At 34.6% G+C, this 18,809-nt stretch overlaps 1 protein-coding gene across 1 annotated transcript; it reads left to right on the top strand.

Moving 5' to 3' along the window:
- Positions 1–14,706: 14,706 nt before the first annotated feature.
- Positions 14,707–18,537, top strand: LOC139891968 (uncharacterized). The gene is made up of 15 exons (XM_071874995.1): positions 14,707–14,820; positions 14,936–15,033; positions 15,168–15,268; positions 15,370–15,448; positions 15,559–15,619; positions 15,715–15,761; positions 15,843–15,935; positions 16,045–16,135; positions 16,802–16,850; positions 16,948–17,064; positions 17,300–17,447; positions 17,531–17,623; positions 17,698–17,766; positions 17,867–17,909; positions 18,189–18,537. The coding sequence occupies exons 1-15, from the start codon at positions 14,763–14,765 to the stop codon at positions 18,287–18,289; spliced, it is 1,248 nt and encodes a 415-aa protein (XP_071731096.1). The 5' UTR covers positions 14,707–14,762; the 3' UTR covers positions 18,290–18,537.
- Positions 18,538–18,809: the final 272 nt, after the last annotated feature.

Genomic DNA, 18,809 nt, shown 5'->3' with positions numbered 1-18,809 from the left:
AGAAATCTCACTCCAAAGCGGTTATTAGGATTTTTCAGTACCTTAAATGTACACCTAACCTTGGGATCTGGTATCCTCATGGATCCGATTTCAATCTCACTGCTTATACTGATGCGGATAATGGCGGTTGCCATGTTGATAGAAAAAGCACATCTGGATCAATTCAGATGTTGGGGAATAGGCTAGTTGGTTGGTCATCCATAAAGCAAAACTGTGTGTCTTTATCAACAGTTGAGTCTGAGTACATCGCTGCAGCTCACTGTTGTTCACAAGTCTTGTGGATGCAAACTCAACTTTTGGACTATGGCTTTAAGATTTCTAAGACCCCAATTTACTGTGATTCACAAAGTGCTATTGCAATTACTAGCAACCCGGTCCAGCATTCTAAGACTAAACACATTGATATTCGTTATCATTTCATTAAGGACCATGTTGAAAAAGGGGATGTAGAGTTATACTTTGTGCCTACCAACGTGCAATTAGCTGACATGTTCACTAAGCCCTTAGATGAACTTAGGCTAAAGTTCTTGATCAAAGAAATTGGCATGGTAGAGTATAGTGCTTGACATTCCTTAGATCTGATCGGACTTATACTTGGGATCTTGTATTTAGGGGGAGTAGATACATTCTAGGGGGAGCAACTATTCCTTTTGCTTTAGATAACATCTTTCAAGGGGGAGCCATACTTTTAGATTTCTGTTAACTACCTGGGATTAAATTTCAATGGTTACGAAAGGGGGAGGTAACTCATTGATATCATATTTCAACGGGGAGTTGACTTATTTTTTTGGGAATATATCAAAATGATGATTTACTTTCTTGTATATCACACTTTGAGGGGGAGAAAAAGGGAGAAAAAGGGAGAAAATGAAAAGAAAAATGTTTTTCAATAGTGAATTTCATAAATTCTTTGTTTTTATCTGAAATAATTTACTAAGGCTTGTATACATCTCACTATGCAACCCGTTTTAACAATTGATATCACTGAAGATTTGTACTTTGTACATAATTCAATATTTTCTAAGCACAAATCTTGTTTTGATAAAATTCATAAAAATTAGAAAAGATAAAATCCAAAAATATTTGAATTTTACTGAATAAATGCTAAGTTTAGCATTATACCGAATCTGACAACCAACTGTACAGATTCGGTAAGTCAAAAATTTTCAATAATTGTCTCAGAAATATTTTTCATGAAAAGATTGAAATGAATATTGAGAGGAAAAGTCAATTTGTCAAGATTTGAAGTTAAATTGATAAAGTTTTGAAAAGTGGACTGTATTCGGTATAATAGGCCCATTCAGTAAAGCCCATTCGATATTTTATCTTCGGTATCTATAAAAGGAGAGTCAAAGTCAAACTAACTCTCTTACTGTTCTTAATTACCTACCGAGTCTGACTGAACATACCGAATCTGCCTAATCTACCGAGTCCGTCCTTCTCTTTCTTCAAATCTTTGGTATATTTTTATTTTAATCAATGTTTAAGATACATAATTGTAGATCTGAGATAATTAAGTGTTTATCAACCAGAAAAGATCAAAATAACTGGATTATGACTTTTAATTTTAAAATATTGTTGATTATACCGAATCTGAGTCGTACTCTTTTAATCTTTGATTAAAGTCAATTGATTTGGATAATTAACATGAAATCTTGTCTAATCTGAGTTAAATTTTATTGATTTATCATTTGACCGAGTCTGATTACATGGTTAATTGCTTATTTGATAGATTCTGTATATACCGAATGTGTTCTATCTACAGTACCGAGTCTGTTCAAACAATTAACATGTTGTTATGCTTTAATTGAGTGGTTAATTGATTTTGGTTGTGTTCTTGCATGATATGTGATAGAATATGCATGTTTGAGGTGCTTTCTGTTAATTTTGAAGATACCGAATCTGTTCTTTTCTTGATACCGAGTTTGACATTTGGTACCTCGAAACTTTCTGGTTTTTATCTTCGAACACTTAACATGTTTATTCTGGATCTTTTTGAATTGAAAACTCAAAACTAATTTGGTTTCCAAATCTTAAAATTTTTGGTATTTCCGAATCTGCTTAATTGTGTTTAAAATTGACTAAGTGTTGTTCTGATTATTTGTGATTATATAATTGACTTTGCATGATGACTTTATACTGTAATGAATGTCATGTTTGTCATTTACTTGTGCATATTTGGAATAAATGGTGTTTTTAACTTAGAAAAACCATAAAAATTATAAAACTAGAAAAATACAAAGGATTTCAAAGGCAAATAAGAATAGAGATATGTGATTTATGTTAAATATCTTGTGGTCTTCTATTTCTTATTCATACAGTTAAATGGCGAACAATCACTTCATCAACTCTGAAACCAACATTCCCTGCAATTACTGGACTGCAATACTAGAGAGGCATACACTATGGCCTGCTCTAAACTTAACTGTCAGTATACCAGTAACAGATCTGGAGCTACTCAATAGAACTATTAGGTTTGTGGAAGCTACACAACCTACTGCTGAAAATCCAGAGGGAACTCTAGCTCGATTTGAATTTCAACTAAGGGGAGTTCAAAGGATGAGGAGTATCACTAAGGCTGATTTCAGGAGGATCTTCAGACTTCCTCTTGTACAGAATGCTTCTGCTTTCCCTGCTACTCAGCAAATGATGAACGCAGTCTTCGATCTTGGTTATGTTGGAGCTACTAATGTTCCACCGGCTAAGTTCCAGAAGAAATATCTTCACTCAAGGTGGTATGTGATCTTCTCAATCATCAACAGATGCTTGCTGATGACAAGGAGTGGATCTGATAGCGTTACCGTGCCAATGCTGAAGTTGTTCTACTCTTTCATAAGTATAGAGGCTCCTAACTATGTTGAGCTTCTATGGGAACTGGTTCAGGCACAAGTTGATAAGCCAAGGGGTTCATACATCCCTTGTGAAAGGTTTTTCTGTATCTTTATCCATGATGCTATCACTGCTTGCAGAAATGCAAATATTTTTGTACCGGGTACACATGGATTACAGATGAAGAGATTTGGGGATCTGAAGATGAATACCCCAATGATTTCTGACAATCAATTCACTGCGCCGATTCCAAATTGGCTTGTGGGGCTAGCTGTACCCCAAGACACTCGAATGCGCTCTTATTTTGAGGCTGTAGGAATACCTCTTCCGAACCCGGCATAACAAGAACAAGTTGAACCCGCCGCGGTTCCAGCCCCAGAGGTTGTAGAGGAACCTGTAGTACAACCACCTGAACCAGCTAATCCTCCACTTAGGGTGAACCTCAAACGTTCTAGGGTAGCACACCAAGCTCAACCCGTGAGGATCAGGGAGCCTAGTTCACCTAGGATTGAACCAACCCTTTCAACAACACCCGAAGTGAGCAGTGACACTGATTCTTCAGCAACTGAGTCATCTCCTGAACCTTCTCCTAAGAGAACTCAATTTATACCTGATGAGATGATTCAGACTCTGCCAACCCAACGCGTAACTAGATCTAGGACTTCGACACCCATCGTCTGCCAAACAGTTACCCCAACCGTTGGTGATACGAACCAAGACCTAGAATCAATTAGGTCACCCTCACCCATCTTCGTATCACATCCAATAATAACAGTAAGCCATACGCTAAATGAAGCGCAAGCTTCGGTAGGCAAGAGATCTAAACGCAAGGATGGTAAAAAGACCACTAAGCCCATCCAATCTAAACAGGACTTAACAATAAATCTTACACAGAAAGATGCTTCGGCATCTAAGGAAGTAAAGTATTCCTCTGCAGTAAAGTGTGCGTTGGCTCAATCGATTGAGAAAACTCAATCATTGAAGTCCAGAACGGCCGAAGGGGAGCCGAAAAGTCTTGAAAAGGCACCCTGCATATCGGCTGGAAATCCTCCTGTGCCTCAACGTACAACAGGGTCTCGAGGTCCGGCTTATCTTGATGAGGGAGATCTGCCGCGTCCCATGGAAACGAGTCAACATGACAATCCTTCGGGATATTTATCAGACTTCCAGTAGACTGATCCTTTGGTTCATGAAAGTGATCCATTGGTTCAAACCACTTCTCTTTCGAATTCTGAAACTCAGGGTCTGGAGGAAGAGTCGTTAACTGAAAGAGATGTACCACCTCATGCTATATCAATGATTTCAGGAGTCGGAGATAGCAATATCTCTGCGAGATCAAAATCGACGGGTAGTTCTACTACTTTGTCAGAGTCCCATGAGACCAAAGTCATGGAGGTGGATGCTTCGAAAGAAACTTCGTCGGCGACAACTCCGGTTGTTGCCCAACCTCCATCAGAAGGGGATATCACGAATCTGACTAGTAGTATGTACAGCCCTACATATAAGAATAATACCGCACAAACATCCTTACCTGCCCTCACGGCAACTCACACACTTCCACTGACATCGCCTTCAACAGATGCGGTTGCTGCTGTTCCTATTGTCACTTTACCACCATCACCCTCGCATTCACCAAATTTCTATGATGCTTTGGAGCAGGAATATTTTAGTCGTATGTTTTCTCGAGTTAATCTTGATGTTCTTCGACGCACTTCGCTTCAAGCATTGTTTCGCGCTATAGTACGATATCCACTTACTTCCTGAAATTCTCCGATAAGTTCTCACCGTGATCATGAGCATGACGATTCTGATCCTCAGAATAGTCATGAGGGGGAGATAGGAGTAGATGGAGATTATCTAACGGTGAACATTTCAACTACGGGTGGTGGTGTGAGGTCTTCATCAGCTTCACAAGCTCAACAGGTTCAGACAGAATCAGAAATGGTTTCTATTAATGATGAAATTGATGATAAGGAACCTGAACAAGTTATTATTCCAATTGTTCATTCAGAGGCTGATGGTGGACCGGTAAATGAGGATTTGAACTTAAGTGATTTCTATCTTGAAGAAACAGATGATGATGGGTTTGTCATTCTAAGCAAATTATCTTCAGTATCTTCAGTCCCGGAAAATGTAGAGATTGTAGATGAAGGGAATCCTGATCCAGTAACTGAAAGTGATGATGAAATGGATTCTTCTGATGATGATGAAGACAATCTTTATGTTAATCCAAATGTTTATAATATCTTTGATCATATTGAAGATGATAACGCTCCAACTGATGATGTGACAAATCCTACTAATCATTCATCGAATTCTACACCTTCATCGAGTTCAAATCCAACAAATGCTAATGAAAGCTCAACTTTTGGTACATATACTTCAAGTGAAACAGTGAATTCCAGATTCAAATACAACCATGGCATATTCTTTAAGAATCAGGAACAAAGATTGTTATTGGGAGTTGAACACGATTTCATTACTTTACGAAACACATTCATCGAGGAGAATGCTTACAAGATCTTCCGCATTAACAAAACACCAAGGAGTAAAAGATTTACTTATATAGGTTCACGGTTGCTTCCAGTAAGTGAAAGAAACTGGTATGAGTTTATGTGGAGGAAACATATCAACAAAGATGAAGATGACTGGCTTCAAAGAAAATATCATATTACAGAAGTGTTGAATATTACTCGAGTTGGAGTAGAGATAAGTGAAAAGAAAGACGTCATCAGTCAGTTCCACGTTATTAGAGAAGATGAGAAGGAATAGTCAGTTCCACGTTATTAGAGAAGATGAGAAGGAATACAAGTTCACAGAAGCAGATTTTCATAATCTAGATATGCTTGATATCATTCACATCTACAATTATCTCTGTATCATCACCATTCGACCTTTTGCTAATGCTCAAGCTTTGGAAGCTGTGAAAAGATACATGATGGAGACAATTGAACTAATGAGACGTGAAGATTTCCAAATTGGTCTCGAAGCTAATAGGAAAAAGATTCGAATAACATGTCCGAATCAATACACAGAGGGACTAAAGGATATGAGAATGTTTCAAATGCAATTCGAACCCGAAGGGTTTGTATTTGTGAATTCTCAGAAAGAAAAATTGTTCATCCGCACTGAAGAGTTGAACAAATACTTAGATGGTACACTCAAGGCTGCACTGAAGTATCTTAAAATTCGTCAAAGCAAGTTTGATGATATTGACATGAAAATGGGTCTTGGAGAGTTTATAAAGCATATCAGAGATCGTCTGAAGCTCCAGATCCGTACAAGACAATTTGAGATTCTTCGTGGCCAGAGAAAGAGAAGGTATTTCAAAGAAATGGATGAATATCCATTACATGAGGGAGATCCAAGAAAAGCGTGGGGCGTCTGGAAACCTTCTAAGCAAATTTCTGAAAATCAAGTAGAAGTTTCAAAACCAGACGGCACACGATGGAAACTAACATTTGGACCTCTCAAGATTACACATTAAGATTATATTGTAAAGTTCACATTTAACACTAAGGGGGAGATTGTTAGGACCCCGAAGTTGTATAGTATTAATGTGAAATAAGCTTAAATGAAGGTTCCTTAGAAGAGGGCTATATAAGGAACCTAAGTAGTCCTAATTAGATAGCCATTGCATTGTAACTGAGTTCTAGAAGCTGTGGAATGTAATTTGTACCGATTCTCTCTCTTACCGAATCTCCTTCTCACCTACCGAATCTCATTCTATCTTATCGTTTCTCTCAATCTCAACAAGATCTGACCTATCAATAATAAACATAATAATAATAATAGAAATTGATAAGTAATTCTTATATTGTAATAATAACAATTATAATATTAATTATAATACAAATACTAATAACTATAATAATAATATTAATAATAATAATAGATAATAAAATGAGTAACTACCTCAATTAAATGGCTAAAAAAATATGCTTCAATCCGGTTTCAAACCAGTAACCTCTCATTTCCCGACATCCCCCTCAAACCATTACTCTGAATCTGTTTTTCTGTTATAAATCAAGAACCTAAACTGTATAACCCGTTTCATTCTGTTTAAATTTCATCTTCTTCTTCTTAAACTGTAATCGACCCGATATGAATTCATTCACTGTGAAATCGATTTAGGATTTGTATTTCACATAACAACAAACTTAATAGGTGTGTTATAGATCAACAAAAACTGAAAATAAAAGAAAAATTAGCAGTAGCAGATATGAAGAACACGCTTATGAACTCAAAATCAAACTCAAACTTTTTGAGTGTTTTAGGCTATACATATAACACGAAAAAGTTTCTAAATCATTTTTAGAAACTAGTTGGATCATCAATTTGAATTAAAACATCAAAACAAATACGAATTTCATGATGAACGTATAGTTTGACTTTTTGAAGTTTGACCTCAAAATTGAAACTCGATAGGACGAATTGAACTATGAAACTTTGTAGATAGTTTGAGTAGAAGATCTCAAACACAACTACATTTACACATTTTGAAACTTGATTCGTTTTCGAAGTTTTTGAAAAAATGGAGCAAAACAGAGAACGTGAGCTGTGTTCTTCAATTTACGTTTTTATTTTTGTTGTTTTTAAGCTAGAATTGTATTAGTAGGTATTATATAAAGTTTAACAAATATTATTACAGCTAATCTGACTCAATTGAATCTTGTTTTGTAGCTAAATAAATTAGACAAGAATAAAACAGAATGCAAAATACAAAAGAAAAAATTAAAAGGCGATTCCGATTGCTAACAAACTGGTACGATCGATTAGATATTTAACTATTTCAGAAACATAAAACAAAATTGTTTACTGTACCATTAAGATGTGAAACTTAAATTGATTCTTATATATAAATCTATATATAATAGGTATTCATATTCGTATATAAATATAATATTGATTACATAATATGTATTTGTATAATTATAACAGTATATACGTATAGGTAAATCTATTTTTATACATCGGTAAATATATTATCTGTATTTATATATTTGTATTTATATATATTTTTATTAATCTTATTCATTAATAAATATAACAATAATAATAATATTCCTAATATTAATAATAATAATAATAATAATTTATATTAATAATATTATTATTAATGATAATGATAATAATAGCTATAATATTTATAACAATCATATTATTAATAATAATAATATTCATTATAATAATACTAATATTACTAATGATAATAATAATATTAGTAATAATAATACTATAACAATTTGTATATATCAAACTTCATATCTATATTAATATTAACAATACTGATTTTTAATATTAGTATTAATATGGATAATAACAATGAAAGTAATAATAATATTCTACGTAATAATATTCTAAGTATAACAAGTATATTTTAATTTTGTAATTACATTTAATATATTAATATTATAATTTATTGATTATATTATTATATTATATAATTGAATAATTATACTATATATATATCATAATATACATATAATAATATTTATACATAGAAATCACATATATTTATATATATATATATATATATATATATATATATATATATATATATATATATATATATATATATATATATATATATATATATTTGTTTTAATAACAATGTTACAATCTTGTATTTTATATTACATTTTTAGTTCAAATGTTTAAATTATATTTTATAATTTCTAATTATAATATAAGCTTACTTTTATATATATACATATTTATTTACAATAATTGTTCGTGAATCATCGAGCACAGTCAAAGGGTAATTGTTTACATGAATATAGTTTCAAAACTTTCGAGACTCAACATTACAGACCTTGCTTATCGTGTCAACACCATATAAAGATTAAGTTTAAATTTGATCGGAAATTTTTGGGTCGTCACAAACCTCATCCTTATCCTCATTTTTCCCATATTTACACCTTACCACTTAGATAGAGAGAGAGAGAGAGAGATATATATATATATATATATAGAGAGAGAGAGAGAGAGAGGGGAACAGTTCTTGAGAGAGAAAGTTTGAAGAAGGAGGTTGATTCTCAATATAGTCCAAGCATTAAAGTTGTTCATCTCGTTCCTAGCTACATTTTGGTAGTGCTGGTAAGTCTTAACTCCGGATTTCATATAATTTGATGTTAGGGTTTAAACTTGCATGTTCTTGAGAAAACCCATCTAGCTCACAAATGGGTGTTTGAAGCTAGTTGTGGGTGTTGTTGACCCTTGTTGGTGGGTTTTGGGTTGGAAAATGTTTTGGCCATGTTACGGCTTGTAATTTGGGTATAATCACTAGGATTAGTGATTATGTTGGTGTTAGAGCCCAAGTGGGAGTGTTGTTGGAAACTTGATATTGAAATGGGTCAAAATTCGGGTTCATAACTTCATTTTGGGGATGACAAGTGTTTAGCACTTGTGATTTGATCTAGTTAGCGTTATAGGACCAATTTCACTAGTGTTAGAATATTGGTTAGTTTGGGCACGGGTTGTGCATGGAAGTGCAAGTGGGTCATATTGCACTAATTGTGTTGTTTGTTTATGTGATAATGGAATAGGTACATTTCATTGAAGGATTGCGGATTTGGTATTGCATTCATCAAGGCAACAAGGTGAGTGTAAATATATTATATGCATATGTATGCGTAGGATGAGTATGGGTGGGATAGAGTGATCCTTGTGCACTTGGGTTCACTTTACATGTGTGTGGGAGAATGGACCGCGTGTTTTTCAGTTCTACTTAGCTCGTGTGTGCGTTTTGGGTGACCACCCTTGGGGTAGTGAATCGCGCGCGTTTTCGAATTCACATTGGCGTGTGATTTGGCCAACCCCGTTGATGTTGTTGTGATTTGGAAAGTGAATCGCGTGAGTTTTCGGATTCACAATGACGCGTGAGTTTTCGATCATTCCCATTGTTATAGTTATGGTTAGGCGAAGTGGATATCGTGAGTTTTCGGATTTATTAAGACGTGTGAGTTTTCGGTCATCTCCATGGTTGTTATAGTTTGGGGTAGTGAATCGCATGAGTTTTCAGATTCACTAAGGCACATGAGTTTTCGGCCAACCCCGATATTGTTGCGATGGAGGTAGTGAATCGCGTGAGTTTTCAGCCAAACTTCATATTTTTAAGGTTAAGGGGTTAACCTTGAGGTACTTGTGTATATGCGTGTGTGTGTGTATATATATATATATATATATATATATATATATATATATATATATATATATATATATATATATATATATATATATATATATATATATATATATATATATATATATCGTTGTTTTTGTAGCTAATCTTGCGAATTTGACATGGTTGTATGTAGCGTATAGCTTGCTTAGTTATACATGGGCATGATATGTGTTTATTACTTGTTGTTGGTGATACGTATTCATTTTATGCATATGTATGGATATAGTGTGTTTACATTCACTAAGCTTTATAGCTTACCCTCTCTTTGTTTACATTTTTATAGATTCGCAAGGTGGAGGCAACAAGGGTAAGCACGGGGACTAGTGGATTAGTGCGTGTTGCTTTAGAAGACTTTGCTTTTGGATTTGACTTAGGATTGGGTAGTGCAATCTCAATCACCATGCTCGGTCTTATGCTTGGAGTTTAACCTCTCGGTTCAATTTTACATGAACAATGACGGAAAAGAATGATGTGAAGATTGATAAGTTTGATGAGAATGTTTTTAGCTTTTGGAAGATGCAACTTGAAGATGTGCTCTATCAAAAGAAGCTTTACCAATCATTAAAGGGTGTTAAAATGGAAGAGATGGCTCAAGGCGAGTCGGAGTTGTTGGATAGGCAAGCCCTAGGGATTGTTCGACTTTCTCTGTCCAAGAACGTTGCTTACAACATTGTGGGTCAAACCACAACCGCGGGATTGATTGCGGCGTTATCCAACATGTATGAAAAGCCATCCGCTTTGAACTTCTTGATTCGGCAATTGGTGAATGTTAGAATGGTGGAGGGTTTCTCGGCAGCGGATCATGTTAACGAATTTAATTTGATTTTAACTCGGTTGAAATAGGTGAATATTAAATTCGATGATGAGCTGAGGCATTGTTTTTGCTATCTTCATTGCCCGATATTGGGCCTGTACGGTTACGGCAGTTAGCGGTTCATCCGGAACTACTAATTTAACTTTTGAAGGAATTCGAGATTTGATTCTGAGCGATGGTATTCGTAGGAAAGATTCGAATGTGGGTTCGAGACGGGTTCTAAGTGTTAGTCGCGGATGAGCTAGGTCAAGAAGTCCATCAAGGAGCAAAAACGTGGTGTGTTGAAATTGTCAACAAGTTGGTCACTATAAGTCAAAGTGTCCGAGTCTTAAGTCGGGTGAGAGCATGGTGACTACGGTGATCGAAGATGCATTGATGTGCCAAGAAGAAGTTCTTGACGAATCTTAGGTTTTAGATTCGGGTGCCTCGTATCATGTTACCCCATACATGAACGAGATGGTGAACTTCAAGGAATACTCCGGTAAGGTTCGAGTTGTGAATGGGAGTACACTTGATATTGCGGGTATTGGTGATCTCGTGGTTAGACACTCGAATTATGCTTGGATCTCGAAAATGTGCGGTTCATTCCAAAGCTCAAGATTCGGTTGATCTTAGTTGGGCAATTGGATGACAATAATTGTCATGTTTTATTTGGAGATCAAAAGTGAGTTGTGTTTAAAGGAGATTATGTGGTTTCTCGCGGGTATAAAAGGGGAACCATGTATATGGTTGAAGTTCCTAAGGAGGAATGGCTAGGTGATTTTGTGGATGTTAAAAGTCCTAACATGCTATTGCTTTCCAGTATTGTTGAGAGGTCGTGTTTGAGTGGGAACTTAAAAGAAGTTGAAACTAGTGGAGATTCGGGTGAAATTAGGTACACTAGAGTCTTTGATACTTCGGGTAGATCTTCTCCTATGGTAACTTTGTTGCGGTCGACCGGGGTTGATGAACAAGAGATTTTCTTAAGTGTCGTGCTTAATGATACATCCGTACAATGTGAGTTGGTTCGGATAGAAAATCGGGTTTGTCAAAATATGTACGCACATATGTGGTCGGTGTTCCAATGGTGAAATCAAAGGTGTTAAAGTGGATGATTAAGTGTGCGAAAGTGCTCTCGTACAAGGTCTTGGTCGGTAATGTCCACATGTTTGTTCTACCGGCCGGTTTATTCTTTATTGGAAAGTTAAATCGGGTGGATGATATTGTGTACGAGTGGATCGCTTGGGCGATGGGGTTGATTGGGTCGGGTCGGACTCAAACGACCCGTTATCTTCAAAACTAAGGAGGTAAGTGTCATAGCCAAAAAGTTCTTGCTTCCCAAGCCAGTAACAAAAAGGATCGAATTATAGCTCAGCGGTATTTTTTGGTGTCGAAAGACTCACTTGCTCGAAGGTTATCGGTTGAAGTGTGGCGTGATTCGGGTGCAAATCCGGCGGTATCAAAAGGAGGTATAATTAGCGGGTCAAGTTGTTGCTGTGGGATGATGTTGATTGTGATGATGTTAGGTTAAATATGGGTGTTGTTTAACGTCTCTTCAAGTGGGAGATTGTTGAGAGTGCGAATCGAGTTAAACAAGGACTGAAAAATTCAAAAACTGTTGCACGGGTTCGAGATCGCGAGCCTGAAACTCGCGATTGGAGTTTTTGCTCGATGTGCTTCTCGCAATCGCGAGAATATACAAAGGGGGCAACTCGCAATTTCTAAACCCAAAACCTTAATTTATAATCCCTAATAGCTTAACCCTAATTTTTAACCCCCTAATTTCTAAACCCTAATTTCTAAGCCCTTAAAAAAAAACTCAGAATCAAAACATTCAATTCATTGAATGTTTTCATTTTTTCTTCTTCGAGCCTTTTACTGCCAAAATTATAACATTCATCACAAAGTGTTTTTTTTTAATGTTCATATTTTCATGTGATCTTGATGTCTGAAAAAAAAACTTTCGAAAAAAAAGAAAAAAATTTACTTCCCTCCTGATTAAATCTTATATATATTATATATATCATTCACATTCATATATGATTAATATTATATTAATTAAAATTAAATAATGAATTTCAATTAAATTTTTTAAATTAATTTTAGAATTGAATGCTAAAACTCTCATACAATACTATAATTAAAAGATCGCCAAGTCTATTATCGATTCTTGAGATTTGAATGTCTTGAGGCATGTGATTCAACAGAAATTCAGTTTTAGAAATTATTATTTTCGAATTCAATATATATAGCCAAATCGACAAAACATATAAAGTTTATATTAAGCACTGATCATTAATAAAAACCCAAAATAACAAAGTTAAATTGATAAAAAGCTAGTTACAAAAAATATCTAAATCCAGTATTCTAAACTTTATATAAACAAAAATTACATCCACGACCGAAAATCAAAATCTAAACAGCTGGCAATGCCATAGCCCTACACATAGGGCAAAGATTTTTACACAACAACCAACGATTAATACACTGAACATGATACCGATGCCCACATTGTAACGCCGCCGTTTTCTCGTTTTGTTCGTAATCGTTCAGACAAATAGCACACGTACCCTGTTCCCCTGTTCTTGTACTCACTTGAAGATACTTTTGTATATGTTTTTCCGATAAACCTGAATTACCCTGTATGTTGGGCTCAGTAATAATTGCATCCAACTCATTAATCACAATCAAAGTTTCATCCGAATATTCAAATAATGAATCTTGTATTAGTCTTCTTCTATTCAATTCTTGATTTATCGGGCCGTAATTAGTATTGTAGAATTGGTTGTTCACAAAATCAGCATGTACGGCGTTATGGGTATTCAAGAATGTGTCTTCGTCTAATAATCTTCTTCTATTCGGTACGTAATTACGATTCCGTGTATACGAACGATTAACAGGGCGTTCTTGATTGATGATCACCGGCGAAACATGGCTGCAGAGAATCGCTACATCATCTACAGATTCCACCGGAAACGTGAAAAATTGGCTGTTTGGTGGTAGACTTCGATCGTTGTGATGATGATTGTATCGATTCATGTTTTTTTTGAAGTTTTTTTTTAGCCTAAATTAGTTGGATGAAAAAATAATGAATTTAGAGCGTATGAGATGAATGAATTGGTATGTTGTATGAAATCTGATGATCTGAGGAGTTATATATACCAGTTGTTAACAGCAAATTATTACTTGTATAATTGTGTAAGGAGCAAGGCTTATAACGGATATATTAATATTAAAGATTTTTATCTCTCTCCGCGTTTTAACGGTCATGTAATTATTCCGACGAGTGTAATTTTAATTTTAACGTTTAACCCTTTTGTTTTGTGTTTTGATTCCGCGTTTTAACGGTGACGAATAAGACCCTCCCCGCGTTATAACGGTCATGTAATTATTGTGTAATGGGCATGTTTGTTTATTTTGTTGGGCTTAGAAATCATAGAGCCCAAATAAACATGAAAAAGGTGGACGGAATGATTCTATTTCACGATTCCGTTTATTCCTCCGGCGATCTCGTTTTCTTTTTTACAATTTGATTTTTATTAAAAGATTTTTATCGTTTTTTGTACTCACGATATATTAAAAGATTTTTATCTCTCTGCGCGTTTTAACGGTCATGTAATTATTCCGACGAGTGTAATTTTAATTTTAACGTTTAACCCTTTTGTTTTGTGTTTTGATTCCGCGTTTTAACGGGTGATGTAATGGGCCTGTTTTTTATTTTGTTGGGCTTAAAAATCGTAAAGCCCAAATAAACATGAAAAAGGTGGACGGGATTGATTCTATTTCACGATTCCGTTTATTCCTCCGGCGATCTCGTTTTCCTTTTTACATTTTAATTCCGGCGACTTTACTTAACTTCAACTCACTCATCTTTCATATACATATCCACAAACATTTATACGCCGTATATCGTATAAATAATTTGAAATTAAGTTTTTATTTCAGATAACAAAAATGAAAAATTCAGGGCAGAAAGTAGTAGCCGTGATCATGGTTGGTGGTCCAACAAAAGGTCTGAAATTCATCTCTACATGTTTATTCCTTCATCTTATTTTTGATTTTAACTTCAATTCTGTATATTTTATTTAATTTATATATACATATTTTTTTGCTGTGTAAATTTGCAGGGACTCGATTTAGGCCGCTTTCATTTAATACACCAAAACCTCTGTTTCCGTTAGCTGGACAACCGATGGTTCATCATCCTATTTCTGCTTGTAAATCGGTATTTTCATTTATCTAATCTAATAGATAGATTAATTGATCAATTTTTGAATTTGAATCCTAAGAACATATAATAATTGAATTTTTCATGTAATGTAGATCATGTAACCCTAATTTGAGTTCTGTGAAATGTAGATCCCTAATTTGGCTCGAATATTTCTCGTTGGATTTTACGAGGAGCGAGATTTTGCATTGTATGTATCATCAATCTCCAGTGAACTTAAAATTCCAGTCAGGTGATGATTTAATTAATCAACTGTATTACTTATTTATTTATATTTATTTGTAATTTTTTTTTTTTTTTTTGGGGATATTTGAATACATTGTTGTTGTTTAGATACCTAAAAGAAGACAAACCTCATGGATCAGCTGGTGGTCTTTATTACTTTAGAGATCTGATTATGGAGGACAATCCAGTATGATAATTGCATTAATCACTAACATTTATGAACTGATGACGGTTTACGATGCATTTTTTTATCAGTAAATTTGTTCTTTTTAATAATTTTTTAATTGTTTCTTGCAGTCGCATATCTTTTTGTTGAACTGCGATGTGTGTTGCAGCTTTCCTCTACCTGAAATGCTTGGTTAGCTACTGTATTATATATAATGTTTTGAAGTGTTAATGTTAGCTTCTTATAATATGTGATGGATCGATGATGTAATGTGCGTTCTCTTGTAGATGCTCATAGAAGTTATGGTGGGATGGGGACATTGTTAGTTATAAAAGTAAGCTTTTTGTAATTATACTTTGTGCTCATTGCTTGGTTAATAATGCCAAATTGAATATTGAATCGGCTATCTGAGCAGGTTTCTGCTGAGTCTGCTAGCGAGTTTGGTGAATTAGTACTTGATCCAGTCACCAAGGAACTTTTGCATTACACAGAGAAACCTGAAACTTTTGTAAGAATAACTTTGTTGTTTGAAATAACATGTTTGCTTAGTAGTTTGTCTGGTTCGTTTTGGTTCTGTCTATGGCGTTTTCTTATGTATTTCTTCTCATTGTTTGCAGGTAAGCGATTTAATAAACTGTGGTGTTTATATTTTCACCCCAGAAATATTTAATGTTATTCAGGATATACGAACAAACAGAGAAGACAAAGGTAACGCTTTTTTACTCACTTGTATATTTACTAGGACATCGAAGAGTAATATGATAGTCTAGTACATTTTGATAACAGCGAACTACAAAATACAATAATGCGCACACAAATCTCTTGATAATGAACATTAAACGGGATATTATTCTTCGCTTTTTTAATCAAACTGAGCATGAATACATAATAGCCCTACCATCTGTTTATGTAGTATAGTAATAAAGGAATCTATTATTAGGAAACTGAATTGCAATACGTAACTATATTCATTCATAATTCATAATGGTATTACTTTAGGTAATTTATTTGTAAACTATATAAGGCTTGTATTAGGCCTGCGGTATGGCTGTCCCTTACTTTATAACTACATATCACTAAGTTGTCAAACAGTGGGTATAAGTTTTGTGATATGACTCAACAGGTAGGTTAGAAGTCCATATTAGTTACGAGGATAGATGGTTATTTGGTACAAAAGTTTAAGCCATCTTATGACATTTTGAGGATGAGAAAATATATTGTAAGGTCTAATGCTAAAATATATATTTGAGACAATTATGTACTAGGAACAACAAAGTAGTGTAAACGTTAATGAAATTTTTTTAGTTGTGAATTAATAAGTCTTTTTCTTTTGCTCTTATTTTCATTTTCTTTCTCTTTCTGACTTCATTGCAGCTAATCTGCACACCTTATCCAATTTTGAGGCGCTTCGGTTTGCAGCAAAGTAAGATCATTTGGACTATGTTGCTTGTTAAAGTTAAATTTAGTTCAGTTGGTATTATACCTTGTTGAGTTCATACTAACATAATCTTATATAACAGGACACCTGCTAAGGATTTTGTTAGATTGGATCAAGATATTTTGTCACCTCTTGCTGGAAAGAAGCAGTTATACACTTATGAGACGATGGACTTCTGGGAACAGATAAAAACTCCAGCGTATGTTTTCTTTAGTTACTATACTTTTAGAGTAATGATATGTTGTCCTAAAATATCATATTAGAAATGACCTAATTCACTTGATAATTGACATATGTTTTAAACATTTGCTCGCTGTCTTCGACATTGAATTTGACATGTGTTATCATCTCTTTCTCTTGTCAATTTTAGGTCTCTTTATCATTTTTCAAAGTTTAGGTGGTTATATCATGCCTGAACTTCGATAATTTTTTAGGATGTCACTGAAATGCTCTGCTCTGTATCTTGCCCGATTCCGATACAATTCTCCTGGTCTCTTGGCATGTGGTGATGGAACCAAGAACCCGACAGTCGTTGGTGACGTTTATATCCATCCATCAGCAAAAGTACATCCTACTGCAAAGGTGAATGATATACATTTCATTACTTCGAACATTTTGTTACTAGAAAGTTATGATGTATTCTTACTATTGTTACTGTTGGACAGATTGGTCCAAATGTTTCGATCTCCGCTAATGTCCGAGTAGCTGCAGGTGTAAGGCTCTTGAGTTGTATCATCTTAGATGATGCTGAAATACAGGTACATGAATGCTTTGTTAACCCTTCTACCCTGTGGTGTGAAACTAACTTTGAACTATGTCTTTGTCTTAAAAGGAAAATGCATTCGTGATGTATGCAATTGTTGGTTGGAAGTCCTCTGTAGGGAAATGGTCTCGTGTTCAGGCAAGTTCTGATTGTCTCCAATTTTATAATCACTTTTTCATCCTCTTGCGTACGTTTTTGTTAGCTGTATTGATCATCAAGTTATTATTTTTTCTCTCAGGGCGAAGGTGATTACAAATCAAAACTAGGAATCACTATCCTCGGTATGCACCTTGCTTGACCTTTGATCACGCCAAATAATTATCTAAAACAATTTTCAAATATCAATTATATAAATTATATTTTAAGAGGATTTGAGGGTTTTATGCATTTGAAGCCAATATACACGAGTTTCGCTTGATTTGGCGTGTTTCTTTCTATTCCAACATTTTTATCTCTTGACGCTTTTACATGTTGCAATAACGGGTTGCTAAAACGAAACCATATATGGGTTCGAACTCTCTATATATTATATTGCACTAAAATCCTTGTGCTGGTTGTAGGAGAAGCTGTTACAGTTGAAGATGAAGTTGTGGTGGTTAACAGCATTGTTCTTCCAAATAAAATTCTCAATATAAGCGTACAAGAGGAAATCATTCTTTAGAAATTTACACTCACCATCTGCCAGTTCAGACTTTTGTTCAAGCAATGTTTTGGACTTGGGAAGAGTTTTAAATCATTCACTTCTTCCAGTCCAAAAACAAGTATTACATATATGAGTCAAGGATATCGGTATCTGTATTCTGTTGTATGTTTTGGGTGATTTATTTCTAGCTCGATTCTGGTTTTGTGTTTTATTATTGTGAGGATGGACAAAATCTACATGATCATTACGCAGTGCAGTTTAGAATTCGTTGCTCCGTATTCAGGTTTTTGATTACACATATTTCGTGTTTTAGACTCTTTGAGGTGGATTTGGTATCAATAGCTATTGCTGATTTTTAGTTTGACCACAACCTGTCTAGCGCTTTGAACCTCATCATTCAACGCGTTTGTTTTTGATCTTTTGATCTTTTAATGACATATGATGTGAATGATTCAGCATTTAAAACTAAGTTTATTCAAAATCACTCAGTTTATGAACGATTTAGCCCCATGTCAAATAGATTTATCAAATCATTTTT

This window comes from Rutidosis leptorrhynchoides, chromosome 2 (genome assembly GCF_046630445.1).
Source record: "Rutidosis leptorrhynchoides isolate AG116_Rl617_1_P2 chromosome 2, CSIRO_AGI_Rlap_v1, whole genome shotgun sequence".
In the NCBI taxonomy this organism is placed as follows: Eukaryota; Viridiplantae; Streptophyta; class Magnoliopsida; order Asterales; family Asteraceae; genus Rutidosis; species Rutidosis leptorrhynchoides.
The sequence above is the reverse complement of the archived record's forward strand: the minus strand, read 5'-3'. Positions and strand labels throughout refer to the sequence as shown.

Bases quoted from the DNA above. Each gene is read 5' to 3' on its own strand.
- LOC139891968 (XM_071874995.1), top strand. From the start codon at position 14,763: ATGAAAAATTCAGGGCAGAAAGTAGTAGCCGTGATCATGGTTGGTGGT. The intron at 15,034-15,167 runs GTATTTTCATTT...TGTGAAATGTAG, and splicing joins CTATTTCTGCTTGTAAATCG to ATCCCTAATTTGGCTCGAAT. The intron at 17,624-17,697 runs GTACATGAATGC...TTGTCTTAAAAG, and splicing joins TAGATGATGCTGAAATACAG to GAAAATGCATTCGTGATGTA.